Source organism: Notolepis coatsorum (assembly GCF_963971535.1).
Source record: "Notolepis coatsorum genome assembly, chromosome: 19".
NCBI lineage: Eukaryota > Metazoa > Chordata > Actinopteri > Aulopiformes > Paralepididae > Notolepis > Notolepis coatsorum.
This window is the reverse complement of record NC_140183.1, coordinates 73997139-74017070: the sequence shown is the minus strand read 5'-3', so window position 1 is coordinate 74017070 and position 19932 is coordinate 73997139. Positions and strand designations below refer to the sequence as shown.

At 46.7% G+C, this 19932-nt stretch overlaps 1 protein-coding gene across 2 annotated transcripts in view; it reads right to left on the bottom strand.

Moving 5' to 3' along the window:
• The window catches only part of plekhg4b (pleckstrin homology domain containing, family G (with RhoGef domain) member 4B), a 73306-nt gene that overhangs the window by 19509 nt on the left and 33865 nt on the right, over nucleotides 1–19932 (bottom strand). For both annotated transcript variants that reach the window (XM_084336226.1, XM_084336227.1), the window contains exons 12-14: nucleotides 8762–8884; nucleotides 3299–3463; nucleotides 1612–2510 (exon numbers count right to left, since the gene is read on the bottom strand). In XM_084336226.1, the coding sequence (XP_084192352.1) occupies nucleotides 1612–2510; nucleotides 3299–3463; nucleotides 8762–8884 (1187 nt within the window). The remainder of the gene's footprint in view (nucleotides 1–1611; nucleotides 2511–3298; nucleotides 3464–8761; nucleotides 8885–19932) is intronic.

Here is a 19932-nt window from a genome sequence, read left to right as displayed (position 1 = left end):
TCAACTCTAATGATAGATACGACACTCATCACTCTGCCCTCAGACTCAACTCTAATGATAGATACGACACTCATCACTCTGCCCTCAGACTCAACACTAATGATAGATATACGACACTCATCACTCTGCCCTCAGATTCATCACTAATGATAGATACGACACTCATCACTCTGCCCTCAGACTCAACTCTAATGATAGATACGACACTCATCACTCTGCCCTCAGACTCAACTCTAATGATAGATACGACACTCATCACTCTGCCCTCAGACTCAACTCTAATGATAGATACGACACTCATCACTCTGCCCTCAGACTCAACACTAATGATAGATACGACACTCATCACTCTGCCCTCAGACTCAACTCTAATGATAGATACGACACTCATCACTCTGCCCTCAGACTCAACACTAATGATAGATACGACACTCATCACTCTGCCCTCAGACTCAACTCTAATGATAGATACGACACTCATCACTCTGCCCTCAGACTCAACACTAATGATAGATACGACACTCATCACTCTGCCCTCAGATTCATCACTAATGATAGATACGACACTCATCACTCTGCCCTCAGACTCAACTCTAATGATAGATACGACACTCATCACTCTGCCCTCAGACTCAACTCTAATGATAGATACGACACTCATCACTCTGCCCTCAGACTCAACTCTAATGATAGATACGACACTCATCACTCTGCCCTCAGACTCAACACTAATGATAGATACGACACTCATCACTCTGCCCTCAGACTCAACTCTAATGATAGATACGACACTCATCACTCTGCCCTCAGACTCAACACTAATGATAGATACGACACTCATCACTCTGCCCTCAGATTCATCACTAATGATAGATACGACACTCATCACTCTGCCCTCAGACTCAACTCTAATGATAGATACGACACTCATCACTCTGCCCTCAGACTCAACTCTAATGATAGATACGACACTCATCACTCTGCCCTCAGACTCAACTCTAATGATAGATACGACACTCATCACTCTGCCCTCAGACTCAACTCTAATGATAGATACGACACTCATCACTCTGCCCTCAGATTCATTCTATTTTAAGGCCCTTATTGGTAAGCTACCTCCTTATACTACATCATTATGGGAATGGAATTTTGGAACCTATGGAACCTGATCTAGTGACTGGCTGGTCATCAAGGTCTCCAGAGTTTACCAACAGGGTAAATCTGCATTTTGCTATGATGCCCCTAGCTCATGGAATGAACCCCAAACAGTCCTTAAAGCTCGAGATCCTCCCCTCTGTTGCAGAGTTTAAACCTTATCCTTGCTTTTTGCCTCGCCTCATTGTCTCTTTGTTATGATTTTATATGCTGTGTGATTTTATATGCTTTGTTTTTGCTCATTTCTGTATGTACACTCAACGTGACTGTAAATGAGGGAAACCTCAGTTGCCTTTGGAGTTTAAATAATGGTTTGAAATTAAATGAAATGATATACTGTATACATACAGAAGCCAACACATCACATTTTACCTAGAGTATGGCACAGTTATCGGTAAATCCATTTCCATCATAAAGTCATGAAGCTATCTCATTCAGTCCGGCTCACTCCCTCACCTGCTCTGTTTCTTGCCGTCCCCCTCGGCGTGTGGGCTGTGTGTCCTGGCCGGGGAGGACATGCTGCGGCTGCGTCCCAGTGCCAGGCTCGCCACGTCGGGCCTCTGCAGCTTCTTCTCGATGGACACGTTGTTGCCTGCCACCTCCAGGCCCTTGATGTACACCCCTGTGTAGCCGTGGACGTGACTGGCGTCCGCATGGCCGCCGCCGCCGCTGCTGTCCCGCGGGCTCAGCTCGAAGCTCATGGTCTTCTTCATGATCTTCTTCAGCGGCTGCTTGCGGTGCCGCGCCGCCCCGGTGGAGTAGACGGGCTCCGAGTGGCAGGTGATGGACGAGTCCACGGTGCAGTCGCTGTCGGTGTCGTCGAACAGCGACGGGCTGAGTCTCTGCTTGACGTCGCAGTCGGGAGGGAAGGGGAACTGGGTGGAGGAGGCGATGGAGCTGGAGGGGCTCTTGGAGAAGGGCCCGGCGGAGTGGGCCTTGTTGTCCTCGAAATCCAGCTGCGTGACCGCCGACCTGTTGGCGTACGGGGGAAGTTCGGGGAGAGTCAGGGTCACACGGGGTTCATGTCTCTCCGCCGTCTCCGCGGAACCCGGCGTCTCCGCGGCGGCGACGTTGCCGGCAGCGGCAGCCGCTGTGGCCTTGGATAGCGTCTCTTCCAGCTGCTGTTTGGTCTGCTGACACTTGTGCCACACAGCGTTCCACTGCTGCAGCTGGCAGGGGCTGTCGAGGGACAGCACCATCTCGTTGAGGGTGCTGAAGTTGTCCCGGGAGAACTTGGAGGCCTCTGCGTTGTAGTCCTGGAGGATCTGCAGCACAGCAGGGGGGAGGCTGACGCCACCGCTGTCCAGGCTGAGCTGCATGAAGTAGTCCTGGCAGTGCTCCATCCACTGGTCGGCCTGGAGGGCAGGAGGCAGATTCACGTTTCAACATTGCTTAGTCCACTTAGTCCCCTTTATTAAAGCTGGAATAACTATTCTCTGGCCACTAGGGGGCCGCGAGTCGCCACTATAAACAAACTCTAAAAAACGAAAGCCTTGTCACCTTGATCCTTACTGGCACTGTGTTGTTGTAACTAAGAGATTTGCTGAAAAAAATACTTGTACATGGATAACAATATTTCAACTTTCTCTTGGGCATTTCCTGGTTGTTTAAGGTAGGTAAATACACCTACAAATACTGTTCAGACAGCACAATATTGATGTACTTAAAGAGATTCACTGAAAGATAATACTTTTTAAATTCATAGGTTTATAAAATAGGTAGAGCAAAAGTGCGGTACTCAACGAGACCTTCTGATGGCAGGTGGTCATAAGACATTTTGAAAATGTGAAAAATACTGTCAGAAAATAGCTATTGCAGCTTTAAAGAGGCCAACCATGATTGTGTCCAAGACAGGAACCACGATTTGCAGAAGAGTAATAAAAGAGAGAGTAACTCATCGAATAGTCAACAAAATTCGATGACCATTAGTGTTCAAACACCATAACAGTGGTTAAACCATGTTACCGAAACCGCTTATGAAACTGGGCCCTGAAGGAAGCTGCATAATATGAAACACTTACCGCTCTGTAGCCCCGTTTACTAACTTTTTTGTTTTGCATTACGAATTAAATACGTTGGCTAAAGATCGAGGTCCTGGTCAGACTAAGTGCGGTGCACTCTTCCTGACCCGCTTATCACTTACTGAGTCATAGAATTCATATAGGTTGGTGAGGATGTCCAGCTGGGCCTTCCTCCGCTCCACCCGGCCCAGGATGGAGCCCAGATGCTGCTTGAGGTCAAGGAGGACAGAGCTGGGAAGGGACTCCGGAGACTCTTTTACCAACTGCAGGCCGTGCCTCTGCTGGTGCTGTGGAGATAAGGGCAGGGTACAGGGGGCCGGGCGTTAGGGCAACGCGATACAGGGGCAGAGGGAACGGAGGTAGGCTACGTTACCTTCAGAAGAGATGGGACAAAATAGTGTGGGCAACAAGGGTGGGCTTTAAGCCTTTCACTACCACACTGCAAAGGGTTAACGCTTTTCACTACCACACTACAAAGGGTTAACACTTTCACTACCACACTACAGACGGTTAACCCTTTCACTACCACACTACAAAGGGTTAACACTTTCACTACCACACTACAGAAGGTTAACCCTTTCACTACCACACTACAGAATGTTAACCCTTTCACTACCACACTACAAAGGGTTAACACTTTCACTACAGGTTAACCCTTTCACTACCACACTACAAAGGGTTAACACTTTCACTACCACACTACAGAAGGTTAACCCTTTCACTACCACACTACAGACGGTTAACACTTTCACTACCACAGTACAAAGGGTTCACGCTTTCACTACCACACTACAGAAGGTTAACCATCTGTAGTGTGGTAGTGAAAGGGTTGACCTTCTATAGTGTGGTAGTAAAAGGGTTAAGCCACAGCAACGTTGTGAAAAAAAAGCTCATGGTCATAATTGGCTGAAAGATTGTTCATATTCATTGCCCGACAATATCGCCTGTATATCATGGCCACATCACAAACTACAGTAGTTCAAGTTTGTTTTTATTTATCAGAACTAAATACAGGATACTTTATAATGAAATGTTTGTTTCTTATGAGCCCCTGAGAGTGTGCTACATACAGTGAAGAGCAAGTAAGTAAAAAATTAAGAAGTAAAAAGTAGGTAAAGTCAATATACATATATACAATACAGAGTCAAATGAGTACCAGTGAGGTAGAAATTGCAGACTTGGGGTAGGGTGCAAATGAGGTATGAATGTGGTGCAAATCTCTTTAATAATAGATAAATATAAAGTGTGTTAAAGTGTCATTGTCATTGAGCATCCTGATGGCCTGGGGATAGAAGCTCCTTCTGAGCCATGAGGCTCCGGTAGCGCTTGCCTGACCACAGCAGTTCAAAGAGGCAGTTGTTTGGGTGACTAGAGTCTTTGATTATTCTCTTAGCCTTGGCCCTGCAAAGCTTGTTATATTAGTCCTGGAGAGTGGGAAGCCCACCTCGAATTGTGCACTCGGCTGAACGGGCCACTCTCTGTAGTCTGCTGCGGTCTTGTCCGGTGTTATTCCCAAACCAGGAGGTGATGTTACAAGTCAGGATGCTCTCTATTGTGCACGAGTAGAAGTTCTTGAGGATCTTCTGACTCATTTTGAACTTCCCTGGGCGCCTAAGGAAGTAGAGGCGTTGTCGTGCCTTCTTCACTACACTGTCAATGTGTGTGGTCCATGTCAAGTCCTCGGATATGTGGACTCCGAGGTACCGACCGGCGCCCCGTCGATGCTGAGGGGGCTGTAGTCCCTGGCCCCCGACCTCCTAAAGTCCTCCAGTATGTGTTTGAAATGGACAAGCAAGGAGTGAAAATGTATAGTGAAAATATAAGTGATGTAAAAATTTGGGATCCATCAATCTAGATCCATGTACAGATTTCAGCACGTCCGTTTTGCCATTTCTGTCTAAGTGCACCTCCTTCCTAATCGTTCAAACAGCGCTAGCGGCGCCAGGCAGATAATGGCAAGCAGCCAAGAAAAAAACAAAGGGGATATTTTACTCCCCTCTCGGGAATAATCCAGTAGTGTGGATTACGAGATCAAAATCAAATACTCAGGAAACGCGACGAATCTGGCCGGGCACCTAAAAAAGAAACACGGCATTGACCCCCGGGCTAGCGGTAACGGATGCCTGCTCGACGGCTCCTTTGACCAGCTTTTTTCCGCAAAAACTGAACCACAACTCTAATAGAGCGACGAGTATCACAGCTGCCATTTCATGTTCCATTTGCAAAGACGTGGGGCCTCACAGTGGTGTCGAGAACGGCGGTTTTCGTGAGCTGCGTACTCTGGAGCCGAAATATGTGATCCCATCGAGACAGCACTTCAGTGAAACCTGCCTATCAAATCTGCCCGACCAAGTTAAAAATGAGATTACATAGGGCGGTCAGGTGGCGTAGCGGAGATTGCGTTCGTCACCAACACCGGAGACGCTGGATTTGCCGGCGTTGTCACCAGCTTGGCTGGCCGTTCACACTAATACAATTGGCTGTATTAGAGGGTGGGAAAGCTGGCGGGGTGGGTCCGGGTCGTTGTAAACAGCGACTCCTACAGTTCGGTCGGGGCGCCTGCTCAGCACGGATAGGATCTAAGGGGGGTAGTGTGATCCTTCCACACGTTACACCCTCTCAGTGAGAGTCCGCGCTGCCAGGTGAAAAGAAGCGGTTGATTGGCTAGACGTGTGTCGGAGGAAGCATGTGATAGCCTCCACTCTCCCAGACCGACTGTGGGGGGTAAGTGCGCAGCGACCAGGAAGGGGATTGGGAATTGGCATAACGACTAACATTGGGATGGGAGAAAATCGGAGGAAAAAGGAGGGGGAAAAAGATCAAAAAAAATAATAATAATGAGATTACATATTGGGAGTTAATGAATGCACAACGAGTTGCTATCACTACAGATGGATGGACGTCATGACTGGTGAGTTGTTATGAATTATATAAGTTGATATATTTTGTGAGTTGATAGAAATGTAACTAATTGTGTTTTAAATGGGCATAAGATGATATCGATCGAAGGCTCCTGAATGGACTTTGTGATATCAGCAAATATCACATCGTTGTCCAAAGAATCAATATAATGTTGCGCCGTGATGAAACTTGCGATTTACACCCCTAGTAAAAAATTTCTGCTCACTTTACAAGACCTGGCAACCCTTCATTGACCACTTCAACAAGTGCATGCTAATCCCTCCTACACAATAGTTAAAAACCATAGAGAGAGGGGGGAGAGAAAGGGAATTGGAATGTTTTATATTTCGTTTTTATATATAAAAATATATATATGTATGTAATGTATATATTTCTTTAAATTATCTGTCTTTAACACTTTGAGTGCCAGCCACGAGAAATCTCGTTTTTAATCGTTATTTTTTTTATTATTGATTTGCATAAATTTTTCATCAATCTAGCCTCACGTTACCACTGGGACTCTGTCTGAGTTTGAACAGGGAAAATACCGCCCCCTATCGTCTGCCGGATGGTAATGCACCCTTTGGATTGGATTGAATGAAAACGCATGGGGAAAAGAAAGTCCGGAATCAACATTTTACTTGTCAGGCATGTAATCTGAGCCGATTGCAGTCTTCGCCGACACTCAGAACAGCGTGGAATCGGTATTTCCAGTACCCAGCGTTGGATCAATAAACGTGATCGATATTTGGAATGGTGATCAGGAATTGGAATAATCTTTTTGGAGAACATCTGATCTGAGATAAGGAATCTATTTTACCAGTCTTGGGATAATCAGAGCTCTTTTCACCTATATCTCAGCGTGTCCCGTATGTGTGTGTGTGGCTGTGAGTGTGTGTGTGCTGATCAGGAAATAAGATAATCGATTTTTCAGCCCGATTCTCTAGCGTGCATAAGTACACATATACTATCGATAATCTAGCGTTTATTTGAAAACTATTCATAAATAGGCCGAAAAATTACAACGTGTTTTGTGTATTCCAGTAAAGCACGATTCCTGCAGAATATATTTCTTTTTCTGGAAGTTCCAGAAAACGAGCGTTTTTCAAAATGGTATAAAACGGAAATGAACCGATTAAAAAACTATCCGTTTCGACAATGTTGACTGCAAACAAGTCATTGATAAGCGACGGGCGTATTAGACAAATATTTTATTAGCCATAATTTAAGATATAGTTTATGCGTTCGTAAATGTGATCGCCCTCCCATTGACTACAGCGCTGGCACTCAAGCGCTATTTTTGGATCCCCCTGCTGGCACGGAAAGTGTTAATACAATTGATGTATCCCTCCATTTGGTTTTCGGTATTGGGCTTTGGGAATGATGTACCCACCTAAATGCATATTTTCTTTACTTTTTCTAAAATTATTTTAATATTTTCTATTGAAAAAAAAATTAAGGAAGGAGAGAAGGAGACAGAGGGATTTGGGGAAGAGAGCACGATTTGAACTGGGAGTGTGAGAGCAGGATTTTTATTTAATTTTTCATTAAAAAATTAAAATTCTATCTGTATGTCTGTACATGTGTGTTCTGTCTGTGTTGTTTTATGTTTTATTATCTTGAACATATCTGGAAAACCATTAAGTGATCTTTGAATATGAATATGAATGAATATGAATATGAATAGTTTTATTTTCGGTCTTTGTTTACAGATAAATCAAAAACACACATGTGTGGACTTTCAAAAGGAAAAGAAAAAAAGAAAAAATCACAAATGTACATATTCAAAGTAAGCTCACACACAAAATCCAAACTCAATGACCGAAAAAAGGAATAGGCTGAAGCACATGCTTATTTTTGCCTATCCTTTACAATTCTTAAAAACTAAATATACTTTAATATAAGAAAGACAAATTTAAAATATGCTGCAAGATATAATTTTTTTTCTTTTTCTTTAAGAGAAAAAAGAAAAGAGAAAATAAATGTTTGATGTTTTACTCAAAACTGTACTCCTGAATTATTTTATCCTTCAGAGCCTTTTTAAATCTCCCCTGAGAGGTACACAACTTCAACCCATCACTAAGACTATTCCACAATTTAACTCCCAAAATTTAAACACATCTAGCTTTTACATTAGTTCTTACCTTTTTATATGTTTTAAGAATACACAACCCTCTTAAATTATAATTTCCTTCTCTTGGTTGAAAGAGACATTGAATACAAGCTGGTAGGTTCTTACTCTTAGCACGAAAAATTATCTCCAAGGTTTTTATGTAAACCATATCTACATATTTTTATGTGCAGGACTTTATGAATAATGTATTTGTCGATTCAAGATAACTAGCTTTATTTATTATTCTAATAGCTCTGTTCTGTAGTTTAATAATAGGATCTATATTTGTTTTATAAACATTCCCCCAGACCTCAACACAATATGACATGTATGGCACCACAAGTGAAAAATACAATATATGCAAACATTTCTGGTTTCTGTCATTGAATTTTCTTGTTTTGTATTTTATAAATGATGATTATACTCTGATCGACATTGTAAATAAGAAACCTGTTCTTAATGTTTTATCTGGCTAAATAAAGGTTAAATAAAAAATATATATACCGGTACTCTGATGTGATCAAAAAAAAGAAAAAAAGCCAATAAAAAGAGTATAAAGTGTTCTGCTCACCACAGACTCATCCAGGAATAGTTCCATGCTCTGCCTCATGGACGTCACCGCGGCGGCAGAGAGAACGAGGGAGTCCAGGGGCATGAGCTGCTTCTCCCCCTCCACACTGAACCAGAGCTTGATCTGGATTTTAAGAAAAGAAAAGAAAAAAATTCAGATTAAATGGTGACTGGAATGTGATGTAATTAAAGAAACCACTACATTTGTCGATTTACCTTAAAACCTGTTCCACCCCACGGGGACGGTACCGACCCCTTTTGACATTATTATCATATATTAATATTTTTATGAGTGATGCAATAAATTAATGTTTTTAAAATCAAACGTTTTCAAGTATTATTATCACTACTATGTCACAAATACACGTAGAATGTAAAACGTTAGGTTGGCAATAGTTTAGCAATAGGTTAAAAGTGCATTTATATCATTTTACGTTTTTATTTTCCACTCGTGTTTTGACCCGGAAGCGGAAATGGAAATATTGAACCATGGGAATTGGAATCTTTTTGCGGCCATTTTGAAGAGGAGATCGCTGGCTATCGTTCAGTGTCAGAATTTCTCCGTTATACACTTCCTGTGGTCCAATATGGTGTTTCAAAGTTCAGCGTTCTGAATGAATCATATCAATAATTGTTATGATTCGCGATAATAAGCTACAAAAGGTAACGTTTTTGACAAATATTGAAACGCAGTCAGTTTCTCCACAGTATTGTAATCATGTAGGAATAATTAGATCTGAAATTAGTTACAAAATGATTACACTGTGGGAGAAATAAAAAAGTACAGTCGATTACATTAAATATCAGTATATGTTATTATGCACGCCTGGTGATACTATATCCAAATTGAACTCGGCCATTTGAAAGATACTATATGTATATATATATAAATGTGCGAATTGGCTATAATAAGGTAATTGTTGTGAAGGATCAGATTAAACCGAATATATATATTTATTTATGGATATATATTTAATAGTATTTGTATATCGTTTGATATCCCTTGTATATTCCTTGTACATATACACTGAATATCCCTTTAGTCTACTAACAGCCCATAATAGTTTCATTCTCTCATTGGACAAGAACTTGGCGCCAGCAGCCAAGCCCCTTGGTTCAAGTTCAATCGTGCCGACGAACATGTCGTTACTAGCCCGGTTCCGCGTAGGAATACGTCTGGCGAAATACGAATGGTACTATTTGTTCACAGCGCATATATATATGGCGCAAGTAAAGTAGAACTTTCTTTTAGTCCCTTAGCCCTTAGTTCTTTACCCTCCAACCTAGTGGCAAGACGTTAAGCCTCACCCACGATACACGTGTGGTGCAGTATGGTCAATTTGGCCTCAGAATGGCATTGAGACATCGTGTGGATTAATAGTTGAATTGTCATAGTTTGGCACTATACCGTCGAGTGGGACGTATTTCTATTAAGTTAATAATAGTCTATTATGTATGGTGCATCGTTCGGTTAGAGTTATAAAGTGAGCAGTACCCCCATCGTTTTCCTCGCGTTATCTAGAGTCTTAACCAGGCTGGGCAGACCACGTGTGGTGCTTTCATCCGAGGAGTTCTGGGCAAGGACGAGTGGACCTGCACATTGGATTACCTTACCCGGGCGACGGCGAGCCCTACACGGCTTGGATTATCTACTTGCTTTGGGTGCTTTGATTATGCCATGGATAACAGCCAACACTGGTAAGTGTTGGAACTACCCCCGAGAGGAGTCCAGGTGAGACGGCGCTCTAACCCGAGTGAGGTCGCCTCACGTCTCTTCGTTGTGGACCGGCAGCTACCGTCTACAAGAGGGCCCAACTGTATTCATCTGTGGACCAAGGTTCTGTGGGCACCGTGTTCAGCACTCTGAATTCTCCCAAGAAATCGTTGGCCAGATGGGATATCGCCAGCGGCTCTCCTAACCCCCCCCCCCCTACTGACTTACAACCAGCAGGACCCCCCTTTAGTATATCCAGCTATAATCATTAAGTACCATCGCTATAGTTCCCTAAAGAACCAGGTTGTATACTTGCTTCCTGCGTAACCAGAGATTGGTCATTCAATGTTGATTTGCCTACGAATACTCATTTGCCTTACAAGTGCATTCAAATCATAAATGTCATTAAGTGAACGTTGTATATACCCTTTGCTATATATTAAATATTCGACTTATACATTTGTGTGGACTTGGTTTCATGGTGGGAAAGTGTTCATCATATCTATATCATGTACTGTGTGGCCAGTAGTTAAAGTACATAAAGCGGTAGTGGTTTAATGATACCATACTTATCAATACAGTCAGGGAATTGTACCCCTCAGTTACAATTGGTCCTTCGAGCCAGAGGGTAACTAGTGTAATATTAATATAGTGTTATTAATATTGAAATGGCCTATGATGAACACTCCACGAAACGGTCCTCCTAACGTAGAACGCCCGCGGCGCAGACGACAGCCACCTCCGTACTTAGAGGATTACGCTGTCAGTCAACTACCTAGCCTTCTACAAACGGTAAACGCGGTAAAAGTAGAAAGTAAAATTATGTCTGACCTTAACGACCAGGTTACCCCGACCACAGAGGCCCTAGTGGGTTCTAATGTAACTGACCAAGCTCACGGTGGGGACCAGGAGGGAGCTGACATGCCTTTACCCCCCGCCAATACCGAAGAAGTAGTCCCCGACCAGCCCCGGGAGGAAGACAACCCTACAGAGAGAACTCTGCACGGAAGAAGAGGAGGAGAGCGCCGAGGAAATAGAGCTCCAGGACTCCCCAACGAGTACAGCCAGGAGCGGCTCACCTCTACAACCGTCTTCCCCCAGCGAAGCGGAGAGGATGCTATCACAGGCGTTCCTCGTCAGCCTGACAGCCTCTACCGAACGCGATCGACTCCAGGGTGAACGCGATCGACTTCAGGGTGAACGCGATCGACTCCAGACACAGCAACGGAGCGAAGAAGAGCGCATACGCCTGGAGATGAGACGCCTTCAGACGGAAGAGAATATGGCAAGAGACCGAGCAGACACCCAGCGTGCCGCTGCCGGTGCCCAAAGAGAAGCAGAGCGCGACCTCGCTCTCATCCAGCGCGAAACCGAGCGCGACAGACTACAAGCCGAGCGCGACAGACTACAAGCCGAGCGCGACAAGCTACAAGCGCAACTAATGGAGCAGCTGATCCTCAAGGCAACACCCTCTCCCTCCGCCAGGGGTTCAAGGAACTTGTCGAGACAACAGTCAAGGGCAGCGTCTCCTAACCGAGCAAGCGACCCTGAACTTGACCAACAGACCAAGCCTATACCCCCCGCAGACCCCCTTCCCCGACCGGTCCAAGCGAGACCCAGCTACAAGGAAGGAGCAGCATACACTGCGGAGAAGCTAAATAAACGACTACAGGATCTAGAGGACCTGATAGAAGAAGAAGAGGGAGAGGAGGAGAACCAAGCCCGACGACAGCACAGTACTCCACCGGACCAGGAGGTCCAGTACAGCCCAGGCTATACCCCCGCGGCGCTGCGCTACAGACCCCCGACTCTATTCACGGGTGAGCATGACGCACGACCAGCCCCGAGGAATAGCACCTGGACCAGCGGGCCATGGTACCCTGCCGGTACCAGCCCACAGAGAGGCGCAAGAGGAGACTCGCCTAGGAGGCCTCTCCCCCAACGCTCGCCGATGTATCAGCCATCCACGGCGTCATACATTGCCACACCGACCATCCCAGACTTCACCCATGAGAATCGGGCACAGTACACGGAGCTCCGAATGTGCTTAGAGACAATGATGGTGGATGTCGTTGATGAACGTCACAAGTATGCAATATTACTGAAGCACCTGAAAGTACCCCGAGCGCACAATATAGCGCTAGCCTATGCCACCTCTACGACCCCATACACCGCGGCTCTAGCAGCGCTGGACCAGAGATATGGACGTATATGTGATTACGTAATCCAAGAGATAAGGCATATTGACCGCCTACCCCCAGCAACAGACAATCGCTCATTAGACGACCTGTCTATAAAAGTGCAGTCCCTGGTAGGGATGCTGGGAGCGCAACGAGAAAAGGGTATGCACGAGCTATACGCCAACTCTAACGTCGAGAGGATTTTAGAGAAGCTGCCACCCGCCAGACAAGAGCGCTTTAGGCGGCAGAGAGACCACCGTGATCCTAACGGTCCCGAACCATCCCTCCTCGATCTAGCCGACTTCCTGGCGAGAGAAGTCAGCAGCTTACGACTGGATACGTTCGTGCGGAGCACACCAAGCTCCAGAGAGGGACCCAGGAGAATAAACGGTGGAAAAAGATCGGTGACTGTCATGCACCAATCAGAATCAGTACCGAGCAGTAAGAACCACAGTACCCCCTCGAGAAAAGAGAAGTGGAAGATGGTGTGCCCGTACTGCGAGAAGGAACACTGGCTGTCACAATGTGACCTGTTCAAGAAGATGAATGCAGAAGAAGTGAGTCAATGGATAAAGTCCAACAGGCGCTGTTACCGATGTGCGCGCAGTCACATGGCAGCCGAGTGCCGCCTAAAGAAGAGGTGCAGTCGGTGTGACGGAACCCACCTAGATGTCCTACACGACAGTAACAGAAGAAAGCCTGCACCTGCACCATCGAGCAGCACCAAGGCAAGTGTCATGTACATTGACCCCGCCAGCAGCAGCGGCACCCAAGTGCTCTTAAAGGTAGTCCGTGTAACATTGAGCTACCAAGATAAAGTCATGGACACTTACGCCGTCCTTGATGACGGGTCAGAGAAGACCCTTCTGCTCGCGTCCGCTGCGGCCCAGCTGGGACTGCGGGGGAGCGAGAACCAAATGACGATTCGGACAATAAGAAGAGATTTAAAGACGATAAAAGGCGAGAATGTCTCCTTCACTATCGCAGCAAGCGGGCAGCCAGAGCGACGGTATAGGATTACAAATGCTTTCACCAGCCAAGAAATAGGACTATCACAGTACACCTACCCCATCGCCAAGCTGATGGATAAATATGTGCACCTGCGTCAACTACCTATCCCGCTCATAGACGGCGCCACCCCGACCCTGCTGATAGGCTCCGACCATGCAGACCTCATAGTCCCGATAGACCGGGTCCATACAGGACCCAGAGGCTGTCCTGCAGCAGTCGAGACCCGCCTAGGATGGACACTACAAGGCCCCCTCGCTAAATCTCTCAACCGAACAGCAGCCACTAGCTGCCTCCACTCCAGAGTGACAGAAGAAGACACCACTCTCCTGCAGCATGTCGAGAGGCTATGGACACTAGAGACAATGCCCTTTAAGAACGAAAAGAAAGACATTCGTTCTAAAGAAGACATTTACGCCATAAACCTCCTCGAGCAAGGGACAAAGAGAGTCACAGTCGGCGGAGTGATGAGATACGCAACTCCACTCCTGAGGCGAGAGGGAATGCCCACCTTTCACGCCACGAAAGAAGCTACGGAGCGGTATCTATTGAACACAGAGCGGCGCCTAGCCAAAGACCCCGCTCAAGAGAGTGTGTACCGCGCTGAGATTGAGAAGCTAATCACAGCGGGACACGTGACAAAGATTGACATTGAAGAGGTCCGACACAGTGTGAAGAACAGTTTCTACGTGGACAACTGTTTACAAAGCGTTTCGACTCAAGAAGAAGCCGAGGCTCTCCTACTCAAGCTACGCGCCTCTCTGATCAAAGGCGGCTTTGATCTCAGGCAGTGGGCCAGCAGCGACCCGCACGTATTGCGCAGCCTCTCCCCCGCGGACGAGGCTGCCAGCAGCGAGACCTGGATGGCGACAATCCCAGGAGAAGCCCAAGAAATGACACTAGGACTAGTCTGGCGCTTCAAAACAGACTCGCTCCACTATAGACACAAACCCCTGACCACGGAGCAGGGAAGGTCGACGGCGATACCGACCACCAGACGGAGTGTGTACAGAACACTCGCCAGACAATATGACCTGTTGGGATGTATTCTACCTTACACCACCAGGGCAAAGATGATTGTACGAGCACTATGGGACAAGGACCAGGGCTGGGACGACCCAATACCCGCACCCCTTGCCTCCACATGGAGAGAGTGGGAGACGGAGCTCCGCTCACTCCCAGGCGTCAATATACGCCGCAGCTACTTCCCACCCACAGTGAGGCCAGAGACATGCAAGATGGATCTACACGTCTTCAGCGACGCCTCCGAAGTAGCCTATGGATCAGTGGCCTACTTGCGTGCCCAAGAGAAGGGAGGAGAGATACACACTGCTTTCATCCTGGCTCGCTCAAGAATAGCCCCACGAAAGCAACAATCTATCCCGCGTCTAGAGCTCTGCGCAGCCCTAGCAGGAGCGCATCTAGCCACGTTAATCCAACGTGAACTCACCATTCCGGTGCACAGAACAATCTTGTGGTCAGATTCCACGACAGTACTCACATGGATCAAGTCTGATTCATGCAGATACAAGGTCTTCGTGGGAGTCAGAGTCACCGAGATTCAAGAGTTAACAGAAGCAGCGAGCTGGCGGTATGTGGACACCAAACACAACCCAGCTGACGTCATCACCCGGGGAATGTCCCTAGATGACCTCACCCGTCACAACATCTACAGTGACGGACCAGAGTTCCTCAAGCTCCCGGAAGAAGAGTGGCCTACGCCCACCCCACGGGAAGCGAGTAAAGAGGAGGCTGAGAACAAGAAACCTATGTTCTGTGGACTGAGCACAGTCGCCTCCACAGACCCCAACATAGATGATTGCCTCACCCTACAGAGTGCGCAACTAAAGACATTTCTGCGGCACCACCCAGAGATTCAGCCCACTGCCGACATTTCAGCAGCTGACTACGAAGAAGCAGAACTTCTTCTACTACAACGAGCCCAGAGAGACTCGTTCCCCGACGAGCTAGACTGTCTACAGGGAGGAAAGCCCGTCCCATCAGACAGCAGATTGCTCCACCTGGCACCCGAGAGCGACGCCCATAATCTCATCAGAGTGGGTGGTCGTCTGCGGAGAGCCCCCGACCTACCGGATGACGTTAAGTACCCGATAGTCTTGAACAGCCGACACAAGGTCACAGAGCTGATCATAAAGAAATACGACGAGGATGTGCACCACGCAGGAGCAGAGAGAGTCTTCGCGGAGATCAGACGTCGCTATTGGATACTTCAAGGAAGAGAAGCGGTGCGACGCTTCCAGCGAACCTGTCTAGACTGCCGAAAGTGGCGCGCGCAGCCCAGCATACCCCGGATGGCAGACCTACCTCCCTGTCGCCTCCGACTCGGCGACAAGCCATTCCACTCCACAGGCATGGACTGTTTTGGCCCGTTGTATATAAAGAAAGGAAGAGGAACCGAGAAGCGGTGGGGTATTGTATTCAAATGCATGACCACCAGAGCGATACATATCGAACTCCTTCCAACCATGAGCACAGACTCATTCCTTATGGCCTTCCGAAGATTCACATCGCGGAAAGGAAAACCGTCTACATTGTTGTCTGATCACGGGACAAACTTCAAAGGCGGAGAAAGAGAGCTGAGAGAGAGCTTCCAAGCTATGGGCCCAGAACTTAAGACCCACCTCGCTCCATCCCAGATTGACTTCCAGTTTAATCCCCCGAACGCACCCCACTTCGGTGGAACCTGGGAACGAGAAGTACGTTCTATAAAGACAGCCCTGTACGCCGTGCTTGGGGCCCAGACTGTAGCGGAAGAAGTCCTAATGACAGTCCTCACGGAGATCGAGGGAGTATTGAACTCCAAGCCCCTCGGCTACGTCTCCAGTGATATAGCAGATGTCGACCCAGTCACCCCCAACACACTCTTGATGGGGCGGCTGGACCCCGCGCTACCCCAGACAATGTACAGGCCTGAAGAAGCGAACGGCCGAAGAATGTGGAGGTACAGTCAAGTACTAGCTGACAAGTTTTGGAACAGCTTTCTACTCCACTACCTACCGTCTCTACAGACCCGCCAGAAGTGGGTAAAAGAGAGACAATTTGACAGAAGGAACAGTCGTCATGATTATCGACCAGTCACTACCCAGAGCTATGTGGCCGGCTGGCCGCGTAAGCAAAGTGATCACCGGTGCCGATGGCAAGGTCCGAGCAGCTGAGGTGCTCGTCCAAGGGCGAACTTACACACGACCCGTGGCGAGGCTAATAGAACTGCCCAGACTCCCAGACACTATCGATGACGACCATGACCCCATGACTTTGTGAGTTGACTGACCCTTACAGCGGACCTTGAGTGGTAGACAGTGCGGTTAATCTGTCTCTGCTTAGCTAATTAGGTGGGACTAATTAGGGGGCGGCTGTTGTGAAGGATCAGATTAAACCGAATATATATATTTATTTATGGATATATATTTAATAGTATTTGTATATCGTTTGATATCCCTTGTATATTCCTTGTACATATACACTGAATATCCCTTTAGTCTACTAACAGCCCATAATAGTTTCATTCTCTCATTGGACAAGAACTTGGCGCCAGCAGCCAAGCCCCTTGGTTCAAGTTCAATCGTGCCGACGAACATGTCGTTACTAGCCCGGTTCCGCGTAGGAATACGTCTGGCGAAATACGAATGGTACTATTTGTTCACAGCGCATATATATATGGCGCAAGTAAAGTAGAACTTTCTTTTAGTCCCTTAGCCCTTAGTTCTTTACCCTCCAACCTAGTGGCAAGACGTTAAGCCTCACCCACGATACACGTGTGGTGCAGTATGGTCAATTTGGCCTCAGAATGGCATTGAGACATCGTGTGGATTAATAGTTGAATTGTCATAGTTTGGCACTATACCGTCGAGTGGGACGTATTTCTATTAAGTTAATAATAGTCTATTATGTATGGTGCATCGTTCGGTTAGAGTTATAAAGTGAGCAGTACCCCCATCGTTTTCCTCGCGTTATCTAGAGTCTTAACCAGGCTGGGCAGACCACGTGTGGTGCTTTCATCCGAGGAGTTCTGGGCAAGGACGAGTGGACCTGCACATTGGATTACCTTACCCGGGCGACGGCGAGCCCTACACGGCTTGGATTATCTACTTGCTTTGGGTGCTTTGATTATGCCATGGATAACAGCCAACACTGGTAAGTGTTGGAACTACCCCCGAGAGGAGTCCAGGTGAGACGGCGCTCTAACCCGAGTGAGGTCGCCTCACGTCTCTTCGTTGTGGACCGGCAGCTACCGTCTACAAGAGGGCCCAACTGTATTCATCTGTGGACCAAGGTTCTGTGGGCACCGTGTTCAGCACTCTGAATTCTCCCAAGAAATCGTTGGCCAGATGGGATATCGCCAGCGGCTCTCCTAACCCCCCCCCCCCTACTGACTTACAACCAGCAGGACCCCCCTTTAGTATATCCAGCTATAATCATTAAGTACCATCGCTATAGTTCCCTAAAGAACCAGGTTGTATACTTGCTTCCTGCGTAACCAGAGATTGGTCATTCAATGTTGATTTGCCTACGAATACTCATTTGCCTTACAAGTGCATTCAAATCATAAATGTCATTAAGTGAACGTTGTATATACCCTTTGCTATATATTAAATATTCGACTTATACATTTGTGTGGACTTGGTTTCATGGTGGGAAAGTGTTCATCATATCTATATCATGTACTGTGTGGCCAGTAGTTAAAGTACATAAAGCGGTAGTGGTTTAATGATACCATACTTATCAATACAGTCAGGGAATTGTACCCCTCAGTTACAGTAATGTATAAGCATATATTCTATATTCTATAATAATATTTCAAATTGCATTGGTCCGGATGGGAGAATTCAGTACTGTATATACAAAACCTTCAATTTGATCATCTTCCCTTTATTAATTTCCTTAGATCTTTTGTACACATGATCTCAAGAGGGTACTGAATAAGCTCAGTGGCAGTTTTTTAAGTTTGGTCATTATTATCATGGTTTTATTCACTGTCAAAGATGAAAAGAAAAATCATAATTCATATTTTCCTTTGTTTCATCAGAATTTAAGCAAGCCTAGTAATAGACACAATATTTCTGACACTGAGAATACATTCATTGAGGCGGTTAGGTGGCCGAGCGGAGATTGCGTTCGTCACCAGCCCCGGAGCTGAGCTGGATTTGCCTGTTCGAATCCAGCTCACAGCTCCGGGGTTGTCACCAGCTTGGCTGGCCGTCTGCACTGATACAATTGGCTGTATCAGAGGGTGGGAGAAGCTGGCGGGGTGGGTCCGGGTCGTTGTAAACAGCGACTCCTACAGTTCGGTCGGGGCGCCTGCTAAGCGCGGATTGGACGTGAGGGGGATAGTGTGGTCCTCCCACACGCTACGCCCTCTCAATGAGAATCCGCGCTGCCAGGTGAAAAGAAGCGGTGATTGGCTGGACGTGTGTCGGAGGAAGCACGTGGTAGCCTCCACTCTCCCAGATGATCTGACTGTGGGGGGTAAGTGCGCAGCGACCAGGAAGGGACTGGGAATTGGCATACGACTAACATTGGGATGGGAGAAAATCGGAGGAAAATGGAGGGGGAAAAAGACCAATAAAAAAAAAAGAATACATTCATTGAGGTCCATAGATGTTCCTAGATACCAAGAATATGCAAATAGCCCTTGTAGAAGTGGAGCAATATTCCATTTACCTAGGTATACATTTTATGCAGATTTTCACCTGGGGTGGAACAGGTTAATGTCAAATCGCATTAGACAACAAGTATGAATAATTGTAGTTTAAAGAGTTTACCAAGACACTTGCGCTCGGAACTGATGCATAGAGCAAACCTAATTCTCTCCTGTGTCTCCCCTACTCTGTCTCCCTCTCAGCCTTCGTACTGTCTGAATAAAGAACCTGCTCTCCTGTGTCTCCCCTACTCTGTCTCCCTCTCAGCCTTCCTACTGTCTCAATAAAGAACCTTCTCTCCTGTGTCTCCCCTACTCTGCCTTCCACTCAGCCTTCCTACTGTCTCAATAAAGAACCTTCTCTCCTGTGTCTCCCCTACTCTGTGTCCCTCTCAGCCTTCCTACTGTCTCGATAAAGAACCTTCTCTCCTGTGTCTCCCCTACTCTGTGTCCCTCTCAGCCTTCCTACTGTCTCAATAAAGAACCTTCTCTCCTGTGTCTCCCCTACTCTGTGTCCCTCTCAGCCTTCCTACTGTCTCGATAAAGAACCTTCTCTCCTGTGTCTCCCCTACTCTGTGTCCCTCTCAGCCTTCCTACTGTCTCGATAAAGA